The sequence below is a fragment of the Mya arenaria genome, chromosome 5, assembly GCF_026914265.1.
Source record: "Mya arenaria isolate MELC-2E11 chromosome 5, ASM2691426v1".
NCBI lineage: Eukaryota > Metazoa > Mollusca > Bivalvia > Myida > Myidae > Mya > Mya arenaria.
Window position 1 is genome coordinate 60761410 of NC_069126.1, and position 20003 is coordinate 60781412.

The 20003-nt window shown below is 33.0% G+C and overlaps 1 protein-coding gene across 2 annotated transcripts in view; it reads right to left on the bottom strand.

Annotated features, from left to right (window-relative positions):
• Window positions 1–2415: 2415 nt before the first annotated feature.
• Window positions 2416–20003, bottom strand: part of LOC128234709 (uncharacterized) — a 34531-nt gene continuing 16943 nt past the window's right edge. The window contains exons 19-33 of one of the 2 annotated variants that reach the window (XM_052949134.1): window positions 19884–19922; window positions 16804–17052; window positions 16003–16206; window positions 15780–15884; window positions 15235–15348; window positions 14711–15133; window positions 14236–14271; window positions 13637–13807; window positions 12899–13021; window positions 11230–11343; window positions 8468–8521; window positions 5816–5848; window positions 5283–5336; window positions 4270–4314; window positions 2416–3577 (exon numbers count right to left, since the gene is read on the bottom strand). In XM_052949134.1, coding sequence (XP_052805094.1) covers window positions 3363–3577; window positions 4270–4314; window positions 5283–5336; window positions 5816–5848; window positions 8468–8521; window positions 11230–11343; window positions 12899–13021; window positions 13637–13807; window positions 14236–14271; window positions 14711–15133; window positions 15235–15348; window positions 15780–15884; window positions 16003–16206; window positions 16804–17052; window positions 19884–19922 — 1979 coding nt within the window. In that variant the 3' untranslated portion in view covers window positions 2416–3362. Of the gene's footprint in view, window positions 3578–4269; window positions 4315–5282; window positions 5337–5815; window positions 5849–8467; window positions 8522–11229; window positions 11344–12898; window positions 13022–13636; window positions 13808–14235; window positions 14277–14710; window positions 15134–15234; window positions 15349–15779; window positions 15885–16002; window positions 16207–16803; window positions 17053–19883; window positions 19923–20003 lie in introns of those variants that run through there. The other variant, XR_008261007.1, reaches the window with a different exon arrangement.

Here is a 20003-nt window from a genome sequence, read left to right on the forward strand (position 1 = left end):
TACACGTCTTAGTATTCAATTAATGACTTATATCTTTTAAAATATTTCGAACTTCTTCTACTGATAATACATCCAATTGGGAAATGGGGAAAATTACACCAATTCGAAACTGCCTACTCATTATTGCATGCTTTCCTTTTAATTGAGTCATGACAGTGATACATAGCATGGTTATGCCATATCAGGATATTGACTACTTTCATAATTTTTAGGCTTTAAGCTGAATGGTTTGTGATTTTAATAACAGGGTGAATATGCCGGATGTATTCGATCATCTTTTTTACATTTTTACCGTACTGTTTGTACTTCTACGCAGGGTTTTGTCACACACAGTGGTTACGTTCAACTAATTTTATTTATTTATTTGTGATAAAAAATGTTACTTTTTCCCAACGTCGTTTAATTTAGTACATTTATGGAACTTTCACCCCATTAATGATGTTTTGAGTCGTGAAGCACTAAATATCAGTGTTTTGTCGCATGCAAATTGGGCTAGTGTTTATAGAATATATAGGGAATTTATTCCATAGTCTATTTTGTTTTCGATGGTAAATGGCCGATTTGTTTCGAATGGGTTATGATGAGGTTACAAACAGGAGAAGTGGCTCTAAGATTATACTGATATGAGGCAGAACAACTTGTATCAAACTTTCGATGACAATATGTGCAGAATTTATCATTATTTCGCCAATAATAAGATATATATTTCATTTCTTTAGTCGTCATGTTCATTGCCTTTCTACCTCATTTAGACAAAAAGAGTGTGTCCCATATCTGTATTAGAAGATTCACTCATACTCCCAAGTAATAAGTACCACAATTAACACAATTGTTTTAATTTACCCAAAACGATGAATACATATCGGAAACAAAGCTTCCTATGAAGTAAACCTTGATTAATTTAAACGAAATGTGTAGAAAAACACGGTATTTCTTCCTTATGAGACAAATAGTTGATCACTGTAAATAAATTAGGACCCACCAGTAATTTGATATTTATGCGTTATCAGCTTTTAAATACACGGTTTCAATCTTATTATCAGTAATTGACTTTTTTCCATAAATGCATTATTTAGTGAGTAGTTGAATGATTATCACTCACAACTTATGTTTGTTATTCATTTGTATGTTTTGATTTTTAATACAAGTATAACTTTAAGTTCACAAAGGTAAGTATGTATTTGTGATGTAACTGCCTTTTCCTTTGAACCATGTCCATGGCAAAAGGGTCAATGTCACACAAATATATCAATAAGAAATGCTGCATATATGCAGATAGAGTATATAGGGTCGTATCCGGGCTATACATTTGAAATGCACGCAGGGGTTAATTGGTACATGTGTTCAGTACATAAAGGCTATGCAAGACCGCCCAACCGTCTTCAAAATTCATGCTTTAACTTAAAGTGGTATCATCATAGGTAGAGTATCATTGTCCGGCTACGATAAGGTTTAAAATAAATTAGCACTTGTTTTTAATGTGTGTCACGTGCAACAGCCACGACTCTATTTCAGTTACACTTACAGTTTAATCGTAAAATTAAAGGGGAGTCTAATCATTATAGAATGCTGCCCTCGTATGTGTACATAGAGGGTAGTTGGTGAAGTCAGAGCTGTAATATTGTCATGCTAGTTTACTTGGCACCACTTGTTTTCGATACATTAAGGCTACGTTTACAGTCGATCTGCGTCCCAACCTCGAAGGTCAAGGTCAAGCTAATAGGCTAATGACTATTGGTTGATGCATCTATGCTCACAGAGAAATGTCCATAAAAGTGCTATCATGCACAGGTTACGCCCCTGAACTTCTTAAAGATTTGCATATTTAAATCATGCCGTCCGTGCGTCCGACTTTCCTTCCGCTTTTTCAGGTTAGGAACCTCTACTTTGTCATGCACGAATAGATATAACATCTTAAAACATGTCTTCGATACAAAAAGAGGATATGAGGCATGAGCACGAACCTTTTTTGAAGATCGCACACAAAAGTCGTTGTATTTGTTACGTGTCACGTGCAAGACCGAAGTCTCTACCTTTTACTTCATCACTCTCCCAAACTTCAAGTTAACTATAATGTGGTCTGGCAAATGCTTATATTTGATGTTATGCTCCTTTTAATGTACGTATATTAGTAATTAAATGAACGATTAAACTTGATGGCACTTGACACTGCTATGACCGCTTCTGCACTTTCCGGACACCCCTCGCTATATTCATTGTTTGTAAAAGTTTGGACAAGTTTTTTTTAAATTTCATACTTGTCCATCGATTCAAATTCAATACAGTGTCTTTGATTATTGAATTTTTTATCATTCCCCTATCGGACAGTTTAGAAGTGAATCATATCGGCTAGTGTAAGTGTGAAACGGGGTACTGTTGAAAGTAAACGAGAGAAGACTTCAGATATTGGTTGTATTAAATCAGATACTTGTACAGAACTGGTCACCTATCCATATCTATAACAAAGACATAACATGAATAAAATGAAGTTACTGCGTTTATGACATACATATTACCAACGTTATTAAACATGCACATTCAAAACAAAAGTTTAAAGCCTCTTTTCACTCATTTTTGTAGACGAATATTAACTACAATTATTATTGACTCAATTTTGATGGAGATAATTGTTATCCAAATATATGACATACTTTTTTAAAATAGAGAAAAGCAGACTGGCCATGATTTAGGACAGATAAAGCCTGTCGCACAAATCACAACGTATGACGCGAAAGTTGTCAGAAAGAGTGATCTGTGTTCATCCGTATGTCGGTAAACTAAAGCATTGTTTTCTGTGGCATTCCTCGATAACCTTTGCTTATTTCGTCTCCAGTGCAAGTAAAAGGACATTAACGCATTCAACCAATCTTTGGAAATGTAAGTGTTCTCTCTACCGATTGGCCTTTTCATTTGCTTCGTCATCAAATATTCAACAGCTGCCACCCATAAATGTATCCTCAACCGGCGGAATAAATATTTTCATCGCATCCGATACACAAATGTAACCATACAAGTAAGGTGTACAGAAAATATACAACTTTATTACCTTGGTCGCTATATAAATACAAATATGTTATATTTCCAATATTATCTTTAGACATTATATCATTAACGTTCGGTCGTTAATTTAATCAGTTAATGAAACAGTTTTTTCCTCTTTTAAACAGAACGTTTGATGAAGAAATACCATATTTGTTGATGAATAATACAGCAAAAGGTGTATGTTAAATAGCTGTCGTCTTAAGTAGCACGTAGGGTAACATTTTTATAGTTCACGCAAAGTACAAAGCTTTGAATGTTTGAAAAAGCAAGTTAAAAAAACTGACAAAGAACTGAATGGGCTTCACTGGAGACTAACACTGTCACTGAAGAATAACACCGTCCTCCGTGCCCTTATTAAACATCGCATTGCCAAATCCTTTAAACAGGCCTTGCTTCATTTGATACATTTTGGATGACACGATGACTTTTCGTACAAAATATACACACACGCCAAGGGCGCCAACCCCTACAATAACGCCAATTACTACACTAACGATTTCACCTTGAGTCAGTCCGGATTCTTCGCCAGGGTTTGCTATTTAAAACACAAATCAGAGACAATTAACTATAATTCAATCATATCAAACAAAAATGAACATAATGTACCACCGATATTGACTTGACCTTTCCATTACACCTAACATACCGAGTTTAATATTAGATTATAATATACTGCATAACACAACGAGTTTCGAAATTACATAAAGCTAATGTTTCTGTTGTAGTTAACGTTGCAGAAATTGTCGTTGTCATGGTCGTATCAGTCAATGATACGTCCTCTAAAAAAAACTTCGCACGTTGCTTAAATGTCATTAATATGCAATCAAGCTTGAGGCATTTTGAAGATGAATTATAATGTGTATGGGACTAACTTTAAATTAAATACAGAAACATATCACCCCACTACGGGCCATATTGCAATTTCATGGACAAGAAGTCAGCAACCGAGGGATTCCAAAGAATAGAACACCGGTGCTGTGGTGACGGGCTGACAGTATAGTACTTGTGGGTTTTGTGATCCTCAATCAATCAAACCGTGACTGCTGTTAGACGTATTTTCTAGGACAACATAATGTTCATATCATTGATTGTTTAGGTCGCATGCAGAACAGTGATGATTGTAAACAACCTATACAGTACCTGTCGTGAACCCGTACGCCAGTAGCATTGAATTTATTTAAATGTAGATACCCTACAGATGGAAAATCATTATTAATTAGCACATACCACTTTTCTTTGACGCTTCTAGTTTATTCTTTGACGTCTTCGAGTCTGAAAATATTAATAACAATGTTTGGCACTTATTAATAATAACATTTGTATACCGTATACATTTGTAAAATGTATACGTCGATTAAGATACCACATTCTGGCTTAAAAAAGTTGTTTATAGCAAAGCATGTTTAGGATATGTTTCGATATTTGACTACCAAGATGCGTCATACTTATGTTCAATTGCTTAAATAGTTTAGGGAACAACAACCTCTTCCATTAGTGAACACATAATAGAATGTATGTATTATATGTACTGTAAATTGGCATTTCCTAAATAAATAATAAAAAAAACACGCTGAACTGTTTAAACATGAATCATTTTGTCTCGTTGACGGCGTTATTTTATGTTGATCAATGCCCGGTTGCATGTAGCGGTGTACTTCCAAACTGTGAATCATTATTTACGATTTTACTCTAAATTTGGCAGACGATAATTTTGTTAATACTTTTACTCAATTCTATAACACTCTTGCCCTCAGTCGATTTTCTATGCATTTTCTAGGATACTCTGAGACACACCTCTAAGCACATGTATCATGTTTAATGTACAACTGCAGTGTATATCCTGCACTGTTACAATTGATATAGGCAATTTCATTTATATTGTCATTTAATAAACACATAAATACATATGTGAAAAAAACTACAGAACCAAACTCAGTAGCAAAATGTTTTAACATACACCCCCATTATTGGCACAAGGTAAAGGTCAAAGACATAGAACAAAAAACATAGAACCACAAGCATGAAACATGGACAAACAGCACAAAATTTCCACAAAAAGCACAGTGCATATATACTAAAACAAGTATATAATAAGTAGTTTTTTATCAAGGATCGTTAGGTACCGCCTTGGAACGGTCAGTAATATGTTAATTTACTGGAGTTTCAACCAGTTTACGTGCACAAACCTCACTCTTATCAATATTGCAAGAGTTTGGTTCTTAATCTTAAATTATTCTTACCAACAGTCGTTGCTGTAGATGTCGAGTATGTCACTGCTTTCGTTGATGTAATTTCTTAAAAACAAAAATAAAATAAAATTATTTTGAAATTATTTCTGCTTTAAATGGAGTGCAAGTCGACTGACGTCAATTTTAAAACACAGAACAACACAAAAGAACTTTTCTTACCGTCAGGTAATAGACCAATCTGCCGGATATCATACGAAATGACGACTAGAAAATATATATTCATACATGTGAACCCGTACGCCAGTGGCATTTCATTGAAATCTTTTCAGATGCCTTACGGATGAAAAATTACTATGCAACTGAATGATGTGAAACATATATTAGGCAAAAGCGACGCAGGTTTATGATGATATCTTTTATCACCAAATATCTGAAGGCCACTGAAAAAAAGCTGTTCTGCTAATGAAATCAATATTCGTGTTTGTAATGAAATAAACGTATAACGTTTCTCATTGTATATTAATAGTAAAGTGAAAGCAATACGCATTATAATTCAGGCAAATAATTTTTAAAAGATCACGTACCATCATATAGGCTTTTCTCTGTCGTGGTTGAGTCTAAAAATATAAATAAGATTGATCTGAACCAAGACATGTTTAGATGTAAACAAACGAAATATTCAATTTGAATCCGCATTTTGTATCGTCAACGTAGTTTGGCTTTAATTGAAGCTTAACATGTATACGAAAAGCATAAACTTAATAACAAAGTTAACAAATCAACGAATAACTTTATACATTCAAACAAACAACTCTAAGACGAATCATTACTACTCTTACTGTGCCAATCATGCATTATCTACGACGACAGAACTTGTTCGCCATTCACTTATAGTAATCTGTGATAGCAACTGCACCCAAAACTCCAGTTATCAAATGTATTCACTCGCGCTTTAGCATATACATTTACATTCGCATTGTCCTTTGTATAGATTTAACTCATATTGTATAACAAGCAAGGAGTAATGTCGTCATTGTTTATTTCAATATTGAATTCCGATTGGATTAACGTGATGTCATTTAACTAATAATATACGACATTACAAAACTCAGCTATTCGTTTAAACACATATAGGTCGTCAGTTACATTTCTTTAAAACAATCAAATGCAGAAGATACTGCTTATTTTTAACCATGATAAATTTTAAATGTAAAAATAAGTGTTTATAGCTAGCACGCGTAATGAAATTCGCTTGCGTGCCCTACTGCGTTAGTAAAGCATAGACGTAAGAAAAAATGCGATCATATCTATTAATTATTAATCAGTATTAGTGAGGCTGTCTCAACATAACGTTAACAAATTCGATTTATGAAAATATTTACGTAAGGTCGCTTTAACACTAGTACAGGATATTCAATTATCATATATGATGAAATGTGAACACGTTCGGAGATGAAAACACGTGTAATATATCATTTATAATCAATTAAACAAATTTTAAGAAATACAAGTATAATATATTAATGTTTTGTCTATATGTATTATTGATGTTACTTATCAACATTGAAAAGGTGTACACAATAGAGTAGTGGTTTGTATCGGATACGTGTATTTATGTGTTCGAATGTTTATAACGGCACGTGTTTAAAAACTGGGCAAACAGTTTCGCAGACAATTACGTCATTATTTAATGAGTAATAATACGAATGCTAATTGAAATGAATACGAAGCATTCGATATAAGATTAATTTGAAAACGTTTAATTTCGAAAACTGTTACAACTAAAAACTTTCAAGCAATGAATAGTTCGTTCCAATATATTGAAATAATCAAGCATATTGCACATAAACACATATAGTGAACGCAGCTTAATCTTAGCTAAACTCCGTTATTAGGGACTTAAACTTGTTCGAGAAATTGTAGCGCGGAATATGTTTCAAATCTGTGTAGACAAGAGCTTGCAATAGGTTTTGTCCACTAAGAATACCACCATTTGGCTAAAGATCTTTAATTGCCTGTAAGTCAAAGCAATTTTGGACTTGACAGACGGATAAATGCAACGAAATTGCTCAAGAAAATGTAAAGAAACAGATACCAAGACATGACAAAACTAAATGCTTTAATAATGCCGATTATGCAGAGATTCTTTGAAATTAACAACGTTGTTAACAGCGTCGTTATTAACTTCATATGGTGAAATACTCAATGATATTCTCATACATTTAAAATAAACAGGTAAAGCTGAAACAGACGTCTTGATCATTGTTAGAAATACTGCAGATCACAATTGTATCCATTAAACTTCATAGGCAGTATATATTTGAAATTAAACAATGACCTGTTAACAACGCTCTCTGAACGATCGGCCCATTTACAACTATCGGACGATGACCTATACATTTGTTACTTAGATATATTAGGATCCTAAACATCTTTTATTAGCTAACTCTTCATAGGATACATCACTTATATTTTGACGTTAAATTATATTTTTGAATGGATACATAAAACAAGAGGGCAAGGATGGCCATATATCGCTCATCTATAATCAAGTAAATCTTGAATAATGTTCTAGAAATTAATATTTCTTAGGGACAACAACTCTCGGTTGACTACAGCGAGTTGGTTTATCGACATTAACAAGGTATAATGCCCTACACATTCTGACAAATGTGGTGATTGATGGAAAAAGGCTTGTCTTTAAAGCAATTGAACGGACAAGATCAATTTTAGGTAATTACAATAATTACAGCGATAACACCCAGGCGACTACATCGATTCGATTAGAAATCGAACTTGTCCTCGAAATAATGTAGAAATGTCCATATACGATTTGGCCAAATTTGGTTATAATTTGACAAAGGGTACTAAAGATATTGATCGGATTACACACTGGACGCCGCCCGCCAAAACGCCCGCCCGCCCGTACAACAAGTCCATACAATATTTAAGTGGCGTCATATTTAATGTAGCGTTGATGTCTACCGTCGAATCTTTGTCATTAATTGCGGTTTTTACTCTATATTTGGCACACGATTGCCGATGTTCTGTATGAATAATATGACTAAATACTATAATTCTTAAGTCATCATTCACTATAATTTCCTAACATTTTGTTGGACACCCCTCTTAGCACATTTAATTATGTAAAGGAGCATGTCTAATGTATAAATTAGGTATGAAAACGATGCACTGTTATATTACAGCTAGAGTGTAATTAAGCAATTATTTCTTACCAACAGTCATTGCTGTAGTTGTCGATGTTGTCACTGCTGTCGTCGATGCCAATTCTTAAAAACAAAACTAATATGCGTTTTAAGTTATTTCTGCTCTTAAAATGAGTGCAGGTCGACTTGTGTCAATTTAAGAACACATATTTTTTTAGGTCATTCGTAGAGAACACAACAGAACGTTTTACCCAGAAGGCCGTAGACCCATGTGGCCGAATTCCATTCAAAATGACGACAAGTACAAACATTCATACTTGTATACATGTATTACAATCAGTATTATATAAAATATATATTGTACGCTATGTTTCGTCTAGCGATTAAAATTGAAACAAGTATTAACAGTAATCGTCCGATATTCAAATACTTCGATTGTTTCATAAATCCGTCACAAGTTTTATAAATGCTTAGTTATGTTAAAAACAACAACATATCCTTAATTTTGATTATGTAATATAAGACAAGTGATTCATGCTTATGATACAAAGATCTGTAAGTGCATTTAGATATTAAAATCGAGATCATTTCTATGCTTAGTTTATACAAATTATCCATCATATTACTTTTACTTTAGTTACATTTTGGAGTAACACCATAACGACGCTACTTATATGATAGGATATATTAAAGAGAGGTAATAAACCGATAAAACAATTATATTAAAGCTTTGCTTTAAAGGCCTAGTTTAAGGAATGTTTGGCTAATAATCCCCTGCTGTGCATCTCCTGCTAATTGCACTGGTGTCACAGTAGGGGCCAATTTCCTGTGTATTCGTTTATTGGCTCAGGGCCATTTAGGGTCCATTTTTATAATAAAAACTCCAAAACTGAACGGCTGGATACTAAGATCGGATATCTGATAAGACAGTAAGGCAATTAGATTAAGATTAATACACAGATGTTGTTTACTATGCACAGTTTGTTTTTTGTTGTTGTTGGGGGTTTGTTTTGTTGTTTTTTTTTTTGGGGGGGGGTCACTTATAGAAGGATTAAACTAGGCCTTTAATAACATATTGTCTTGATTTCAAATAACTCGGTGAAAATTTTGGGAGATACAAACGTAACCATTTTTTCAAATGCAACTTTACTAGTGGCATTTTTTTGTATTAACGATGGATAAACTACCTTTGAAATAAATTATACAATTGGCAACTAAGAACTACATTACTAATTCTTACCAAATATTTAAAATATATATGAGTTGTGTAATAAGAACTTACGCAAGGGATATATACGAAACGATGATGTAATAATGAACAGCCGTTTAAATACTGAAAATGCATTTTTTATTATTTTATAGTACTAACTTACGTTTTGGAATTCATTTGAAAAATAAGTATGCTTTCTTTTACTCTAATTATGCTATCAGAATGCCTGTTCAGAAGTTTAAAATGTTTTTTTAGATAATAAACATAAATAAGTTCAAATCCATTTAACATACCATCTATAATAAACACATTTATAACTAGCCTAAGCTAATTAATACCATAAACTTGTATAATTTAAAGATTCCTACATGCCAATGCGTAACGAATAAAATCATCACAGAACCTAAAACAAGAACGTTGAAAAATACGTCATACTGGTAATTTGTAAGCATTGGTATATTATATTTTCAATATTTTCTTATAGGTAAAATGACTTTAAAAAATCAAATAAGTGTACCTGTATACTGTACTGTATATATGTATCTTGGACGTACTACCATAGTTACATTTCAATGATGCGAAATGATGATAAAAATGCAAAATGTGTATAAATCAGTCTTAATCTGTATTATGCCATTTACAAGAAAAAATGATTGAGTATATACATACATGTCGTTTTTTTCTGAAGTCTCCAACCATTAATAATTTCATTCGTCTAAGTCATAACTGACATAGAAGTACTTGTTTGACATATGTAAATTGTAAATGAAACCAATTGAAGACAGATTGATATTTGGTAATACTGGAACAGAAATAAATCAACATCGGCTTGAATGTTAGGAATTTGATTTCAAAAAAGTCTGATCGTTTGGACAGGGCTGGTATAAAATAAACAACATATCAGTGGAATAAAATTGGAGTTGACCTCGGTTACAATCTGAATGAATCTGCTGAGTATAATAAATATGAAATATGAACTTTCAGAAGTATACGCTTCAATTGCATATATTACATATATCAAATATTCTACACGTGATTCAAAACCTAACATTGGAAACATTAAAAACAAACTTGTATATATGTTTCATTATTTGCTTTTAATGATTGTTTTTATATTCAATATGATTCTTCCTATGCATCTAGAAAAGCAGTAAAACCCAATATGCTGAATCAGTCCCAAACTATACACGCTGCTAAACATACAGAATTGTTAAGACATTTTCTCAAATTTTGAGCCATTAAAAGGCGAAACTATTGTAATTGTTACAGATTTGTGTTTTCTTTCAAAAACATAAATATGGCTAAAAAGGTATTATAAATTACGAGGCTATTGCATTTAAACTGACCAGTTTTAGATACATGAACTATGCAACAAGGTGATACTATTAAATGAAACACTGACCGTGTTCATGAAAGACAAGAACTCTAAATTCGCTGAAAAAATAAATGTTACATATCTAAGCTTCTGCAATAATGTGCGCTTAAAAATTGGCTGATCGATATAAATATTGACCTTTTAACAATTCCTTCATTTAATTAATGCAATTTTTACTACAGTGAAAATTTCAACTAAATTAGTATGTGAATACATGCCCTTTCATTAATTCTATTTAATGCTTACCCTTTAATTGACATATAACTGTTCTCTTATCCGAACAAGGGAACCAGTCCCAGCTCCCTCTCGTAGATTGTCCACTTCCAGCACATAATGTGACATTAGAAAAAGACGAGCCGTCTGAAACAATATATATAAATTAACAAATAAAAGACATATATCTTTATATATAGAGTAGAGTATCGATTTACTTTACCATCTCAAACTGTTTAAGTAATAATAATTGTTTTTCTATTCCTTATTTTCTACCTTTCTTTATCAATTATATCTTTAAATTCTTGTATCACTAATCGCGGAAAAAAAGATCAATATATAATTACTTGAATTTAAATAACAATGTTATTAAAACGTCCACATAAATATCGTTTGTATGTATTAGTGAAAATGCGTAAAATAAGAATCCTAAAATCAATTTATTTAAACATTAGAGGTAAAAAAATAGATTGATGGAAACCAAAAAACAACAACAAGGAAACAAAATACAATAAACAATATAATTTAATATTAAACATAATGTCATAAACTGTCAGAATAAAACTTGCTCCCCTTGGAAGTTGGTGAGATTGTTTACAAAATCAAATCAAAGCACTGAAGATGCTTGAGTGGCCATTGTCAAGAATAGTATGCTTTCAACGTAAATGAACAAAGCAAGAAATATAATAGTAACTTTAAAAACAAAGAGTAAATTTGTTGACAAATATGAGGTAGCACTGCGAATATTTAATGGAGTCATCAACTTATTTCCGCCCAGAATGAAAACACTATAACAATAACACACCGCGTTCATTGAATCTATATCAATGCAATGAAAAACACACGAAGTGCTATCGCGTACGGTTAAATTTGATCATAACGACACCTCGATATAACAACATTTGTCTTTTACCGACAATTTTATATGGTTCATTTGCAATGTTTTGTATTACATTCCAATATGTTTAAACTGACGACCTGTCTATACCGGCGCAGCAACTTTGAACCAGCTGGCGGTGTTTTAAGACAAGTTGCACGGAATTGAAAATGTACAATGCATCGTAACACAAAAACAGGGTAATATCCTTGCCATACGTATATGCAAGATGCACCAAATACGTACAGCACAGAAAGCTATACTTTATATGAATTAAGACTATATGCACTGTCAAGTGATACTTTACGATCAGTTTATTACAATATGTACGAATGGAAACATTATAACGCAATATCAAAATACAAGAGGGTAAAAAGCAGCAAAGTATTAGCTTTGTAACGCAAAATAAACAATTGTGAAGTTTTTACCCATGACTTCCTGCTAGATCTTCCGCATTAAACATGGTTACGCATATCCTATATTTTCATCTAGCTTGTCCGCAGCTTAGAGCGACCAAATATCAAGAATTTTCTGATTTTCTGGCTAGCGCGAGCATTAACGTACATTTTTTTCCGAAAACATAAAAACACTCTAGTTACAAGGTTGATATTTCCTAACACATAGTTAATAGCTGCTCTTTTCTATTGCACTGATGACTTCCTATTGATAATGTCTTTACAAAAACAACCTTTTTGACCCCAACATATAAATTTGACTGTAATTCGGTTTGCAGTTAATGCCATATCGACTGTCGATTCTATGTTCGTGAAATTTGAATTTTATTTGTGGTGTGTTGATAATTGACACAAACTTAGAATGACATACCATTTTTAAATCTGTTATATCTGAGATTGTATTCGTCACCCATAACTTTCATCGTGTTACCGTATGTCATCACCGGAAGCCACATTGAGGTGTTATGAGGTTTTGGCAAACCGTTCAATAAACCTGAAATATGTGTCTTGTTGATCAAAATATATAATTCAATATATTCAAGAAACCGAGAACGCTTCGATAGTTACCCACACCCCACCGAATTTCCTGCACTTTAAATTCTAACTTTGTGTTACCATGTAAAGAATAAGTAATTAAATGTTGCAAAAGTTTTTGAATACTAAATGATAACAAATCAGATGTGAAGCAATTTTTCACTTAAAAACGAAACTGCTGCTTAAATTGGATGTGAAATGTATATAAAAGACATACGTCCTTCATTGACTTAATTGAGCTGAATTTAAATAAAATAGATTGATGGAAATGTCTTCTTGTAAACCGTTTTTAAACCCCAGTAAATCTACATTTTACTGACCGTTTCAAGGTATCCTTGATTCACATACCTAGTGTTTTTATATAGTATATATGCAATGTGCTGTTTGTTGAGTTTTGTGCCATGTTTCTTGTTTGTCTTTTTTTGTTTTGTGTTCTTTGTCTTTGGCGTTTACCCATTGCCATTAAACAGGTTTATGTTTAAACATTTGGCTACTGAGCTTGTTTCTGTAGTTTTTTACACAAGTATTCTCAGAGAAAACAATTGGCGATATTTAGGATTAAGGTACAACTTACTATATAGAAAAAGTTCTTCTTCCGGTGATGTTGGTAACGACATTGTGGCGTCAAATAGTGAACAAAGTTCTGCGCCCTCTTGGCTTCTCATCGGTTGGTCGATTAACCAAAAACACTTTTTGGTGTCTGAGTAGTAGTGCCAATCAGTGTTGCAATTCGACGAATCTTGATCTTCATACACAATTCATAATTAGATTATCCAAGTTTGAATGCATCTTATGACACAAAAAAATAAATACATAGTATGATACATAAGAAACAATTGAAAAAACATTTAAAAACCCATTGGAAACTTCAGGGAATTTTGAAATTTTCTATACGAACACATGGTTGTTTTATCATTGAACATTATGCACAACTGTAAACTGTTTACTGATTTAGTTAAACGACAATCCATTGAAAAAAAATTTCAAGTGAAATTAGCTCTATCCATCGTTTCCGGTTCCACGAAATTAACGGCGGTTGTTGCCCAACGTTAAGAATAATATTGTATGAGTAAATTCGAGCGGAGAATACCAGACTATTTGTTAATAAGTATTACATCAAATCGAAACATATTCACACCTACACGCACTGTCTAAAATATCGTAGTATTTTACCTGTTTTCTGTTTAACCTCTTCTTCACCGGTTTTGTCTGTACTTAAAATAAAGTTGTTAATAACAAAGGTGATGTACGCATTATGGTCGAACGTGTGTTTTTAAAATGCAAATAGATAGAAGGCTTTATTGATTTCAAGGTCGTATTTACTTCACTCGTGATCATAGAAAATGTATATTTTCACGTGAAATATGCTTTTCCTGACACTGGTGAAAAAAACAAATCTTGACACCCCACATGCAAATTTTTGATCGCTGAGGATGTAGCTGTCTTTATACCCCGGCTTGTGAAGGAATCGTTTTTTAAGAGTTTTTCTGTGCGAATAGTTCATGAAAAATTATTAATGACTTCTTGATGCATATATGTTCCAGATAAAAATCAGTTTAAGCACAATTCTAATTTTTAAAATGAAAAGGGCATGAATACATTATCAAATAACATCGGTCGCAATTGTATGTGTAAGAACAACTTATACCTTTGAAATATGTTTTCCATTCCGTTTCTGCAGATGACCACAGTTCTAAATTTGCTCCATCCATTGCCTGTACCGCCGTAGACATGAACTGATTTCGTTCAAATAATTCACCTCGGCCGACTTTGACTTCAGAATTATTCCAACTGACCCAAAAACCTTTAAAGTCCGTCGCACTGGTTACACCGTCTATGCTTGTTTTGTACAGGAATCTATTTGCCCCGACATCTTTAATTGTGCATTGTGTTGAATATATTCCGCCGAACTTAATCTCGTAGTGAGCATTGTCGTTTTGGTCTGTGAGTCTCAGTAGCGCTGCTGATTCACCGCGGAATTCAAATTTATAGGCATTGTGGTATTTGGACAGAAACGGTGCGGTCACATATTCTCCTCCAACGGTACCATGTTTCACAATAAAGAACCTTTCTACAACATAAAAGTATGATAAAGGTAATAGGTAATATAATATATGTATTTTACATTTTCCGGATAGCCTCACTCTAATTAGCAATCAGTTTGATATTTACCTGCTGTTTTGCAGGTAAAATTGTGTCTTTCCAAGCATTCGGCAATATGCATCGTTTCAGATTTAACATTGATGACCGCACAATAGGGTCCCGTCATATTCTCGGCACTAGCAGCTTCAGTTTATAAAAGAAACATGTTCAAATTATATCTTTTAATTCAAACTTCCGATTCAAGCTTTCGACTTAAAAGAAATCATGAAAAAATGTCTGCAGCAGGTAAAAAATTCAAACTTACTGTTAAGAAATGATTATTTTAAAACTCTATATGATTTGCACAAACTTGAATTTTCCCGACAGTGAGGCAAATTTCCTTACTCATTAAATTTTCAATTGAAATAAAACACACAAACTATCTGGACTATTTTTGTGATAGATTTTCGTGATATTTCTAAACGAAACATAAGTACATTTTAGATTACCTAACTTTATAAACAGAACGTCAGTCTTATGACTTATTACTTGTTTAAGGGACTCGTTCACGTTTTATCAAAGGTACTGTAGCAGGAAATGTTTTATTTGGCCGTAAAAGTGATAAAAATGCTCACATGCTAAGGCGTCAATAATAAATATCGGTACATCTAAACCAGATAATGACTTCCACTGTGTGGTGTACATGTCGTACATGATTCCTATCCATTGTTTTTCGCTTTCTGAAACAGGATACAATATTGTTAATGACAGAGTGATACATTTCCGATTTTAAAATGCATATAATTACGCTCATCAAATTAAAAACAACAACAAAAGCAAGCCCAAAATTAACGTTACCGTTGGAAACGAACATTCCACTTTTCATGGCTGGAACAAAGACGCTTGCTCCTTCGTTTTGACAAACATTTACAGCGTCGGCAAAAATTAATTGTTCCAATCCGAATCTGCGACAGGCTCCTGTGTTAGGGTCCTCTTCCCAACCAAAGTTACAGATCGAAAACTTTGTGGCTGATTTATCCTTGTGTCCTTGGTTTGTGAATGCTAAAATAAATTAACGAGCACAATTATTGACTAATGTTTGATCCAATTCAGGTAACAAACCGTATGCACTATTTTCTTTGTGTATAAACTTTTATTTCAGAAAGCAAATAATCCAAAAAACTAATTTCCAAAAATCATGTGTCACTATAATTCACATAAAGAGTCATATTACGTACTTCAAACGCATTACAAATACTGCTGTTTGCAAAGGAATGTAACATATTCAGTCTTAAATCTCTGAATAATCGTGGATCTAGGCTTTAACCCATCATCTAAACTACAAGTGCAGCATCTGCAGCCTGTCAAACCAACATCATAGAAACCGCTTGAGCACGGTTACCATCAGCAATTTGTATTGTCCTTTAACGTTTCACTTTCAGGAGGTGTGCTCATTGCCCCGCAAAGAATCCACACGTATGCGTTTTGCATTGGTTTACCTCCAAGGGACCAATCGAATTGAAACTTTAAATTAGGCTTACAAGAACAGCACTTTAACAACCGGTTTGTCTACGAGTTGCTGTTTTGGTGGATGAAATTGACTTCGGTGCAATTGCATTGCGATCGCGCTTTGTTTAAGTAAATGGTAATGATCGTTACCGTTACAATGCGGTATGCTACAGAACTGCCATCGAACATTCGGGTTAGTGGTGTAGCACCATGGGTTGCCCTCTCCTCTTGGATCGCGACAGTAATTTTCAGCCTCGTGTTGGTTTTGACCACCAGCAAATGTTTCATCATGGTAATTGTGATTATGCGGTTTGTCCACGTCCCATCTCTGGCATTTGAGACCTGTTTCAGTATGGTTTACAAGCCCTTGCCAATTGGTGGAGTCAGTGATACAGTTTGCTAAAAACAAAGAACCAAGATTAGTATCTACACTTTAATAAACAAAAATATTAACTTGAAAAGTTAGGCTAAGGAGCAACAACAACATAAAAAACGGAAGGATCAGACATATTTGAAAATTAAGAGCCAGGCATTTTATTTCTCTAATTCTGTAATTAAAATAAGGAAACTCACTTTAAATCCTCAATGACAGTTCAAGTGCGGCAACAAGTTTTTATATGAATAATTATTAATATTTTTGTTACCTTTGCGAGTGCAGGAATGAATGATTTCTGTTGGAAACTGCCTTGAGTAATTCGTTTGCGGTTAGAAGAACATTTTCAGTTATCAATAATACAATGTTAACTTCATGGTCAAGCCAAGTAAACAACATGCTACCATAACCCCTTTTTACAACCAGCAGCAAATCGTATAAACAATGGTAAATAATAAATGCGGTAAATTCTGTGTTAAAATACTTAAGCCGGTTAATACGGTTTTATAAGAGTAACGTCACAGCTGTCAGATTGGAAGTATCATTTTTATAAAATAAATGTATTTTCCTAGAGAATATTTATTTTCATATTTCCTGTCTTACAAAATCATTGGCAAGAGGCAGACCTAATGACAAACTTTCTTTAATCTGCCCTACAACCTACATGGTAAATAATCAACAACATATTACAAAGTATTTATAAGCTTTTTCCGGGGCTGATAAATAAAACACAGTGGGTTATCTCAATCTGAATATAGGGGTGTTATTCTTTACTTTATACAAAACGGTCAACGAATACCATAGGCAATTCGAACAACATGGCAATGGAAGTAATAATGGTAAAATATATCTGAATTATTTAAAAAACAAACAAATTTAAACTGACAATAAATTTGATTTCCTAAACCGAAGTACAAAGTGTCACATTGAATAAACTTTAATGGCCGCGTCCATTTAGCAGTTTTTTTTTCTAATTTGGCACCTAATGAGTTTTATAGATTTGATACTTATTTTAGATCAGATAAATAATTTATTTGTTTAATTCAAATACGTACTATTGTTTTATAAGTTCATTTATTAAAGCTGGGACAATAGTCCATTGTTAAAAAAGTTATATTTTAAACTCAGTTATTGCTTTAATTGAGAATGTATGTTCTCATAAGCAAACACAACCTATTTTAGTATCCATACAGACACATTATAAGTTTACTTTACCTTTCCTATATCTCACTTAAAAAAATAACTAAATTGTTTGAAATGTCATGCCTTTAAAGGCTTGCTATTAAATAGATGCTGCATGCAATCATTTTGCTAATTTCATAATTATTAAATCTACAGGTAATACTTAAATGTATAATGCTTGCAATAACCGCAAATGCTAAAAGTGCAATCATGTATGATTAACTTAATGAAATAATTAATAGTTCCTGCTTAATACATTAGCATTGTTTCTGTTTACAGTAGAACTAAACTAGATCACCTTAGTTATTGTAAGCTTTAACTTTTCAGTTATTACACACAGTAATACTATTAAAAAGCTAAGCTGTCGATGTCAAATTTAAGTGTTAAAAGTACATATAATCATTTTATTTCTACTTAACAGGAGCATAAACTAAATATACATGGAGCGTAAATTTATGTATTTTCTTTCATTAAACTATTAATGGTGTTGCTCCTGTATATTAAATTTTACAAACATTAGTTGCTTGATGGGATTATTTTTTTGTTTGAGCTCTTATGTCATATAACAGTTGTTTTAATTAAATATAACCGTTCATATAATCGAGGTATTGCACAGTGACTGTTAAGCAGTAACCCCATTGGATGGCACTATATAAGATGAACAAATGTAGAAATTGACTATAAATTCAGGAAATTTCAATTGAAAATGACGTCATTGCTGAAATATATTGTTCAATGTTTACATGTCTTAAGTGGGCTATATTTGTCCACAGTAAGATCGAGACCTGCAATTAGGTGTTGGTCTCGTACCAGTGCATTTAATTTTTAATGAATTTGGAATTATTTGTTAATGCGAAGCAAGGTAAATACGTTCTAAAACTGTAGTTATTGGCGTTCTCTTTCCTCTGAATTCTTGACTTTTATCGATATGGATGTAATGGAACAGTTTTCTATTCACGTATTTTCATTTATCTTTACTGACCGTTTCAAGGCGGTACCTAACAATCCTTGATAAACATACCCATTTTTTATATATATTGTATGAATGCACTGTGCTGATTGTGGAGTTTTGTGCTGTTCTTCCATGTTTCTTGTTTGTGATTTTTTGTTATTGTGTTTTATCTCTTTGACGTTTACCCAGTGTCATTAAACCGGGTTTATGTTTAAACATTTTGCTGCTGAGCTTGTTTCTGTATCTTTTCGCATACATATTTAAAATCGACGTTGGAAATCAAACGTTTGTTTAAATCTGGTCGGCCATCTATATTTCGGTATTAGGACGGTAAATCCATTTATCTACCTCTTGGAAAAATACCGCTATAAATAGCATGGTAAAAACTTGATTTTGTTTTATTTAATACCTTACCGCCAATTTATCAGAAAAAATAACACGGGAAATAGTTATCATGGGTAAATTTGTTTATACATTGGCTGCAGAAGGCAAGAATTCAGCAGAATCTGAAGTATTGAACCAGAGACGTACAAAGAACACATACAGACTACAATGCATCAGACTATTCGTATCAATAAGTGTTTTGGTCACCGCATTGGAACAACAGGGGTTCACTGTGGGTTTGAAACAGTTGATATGTACACAACCCCACTTCCCGGTCCCGACTTCCATCATTACATGCAAATTTAGTGTATGTCCGTGAAATAATCACCAATAACTTACAGTTTTCTGGCGTGAGCTTTTGGCCTGTTACCCCATTGTCTGAAACGATAATAACCTTTATATCGATTGAATCATATTATGGATGTGTTATTCTTGAAAGCACAAATAATATATATATAA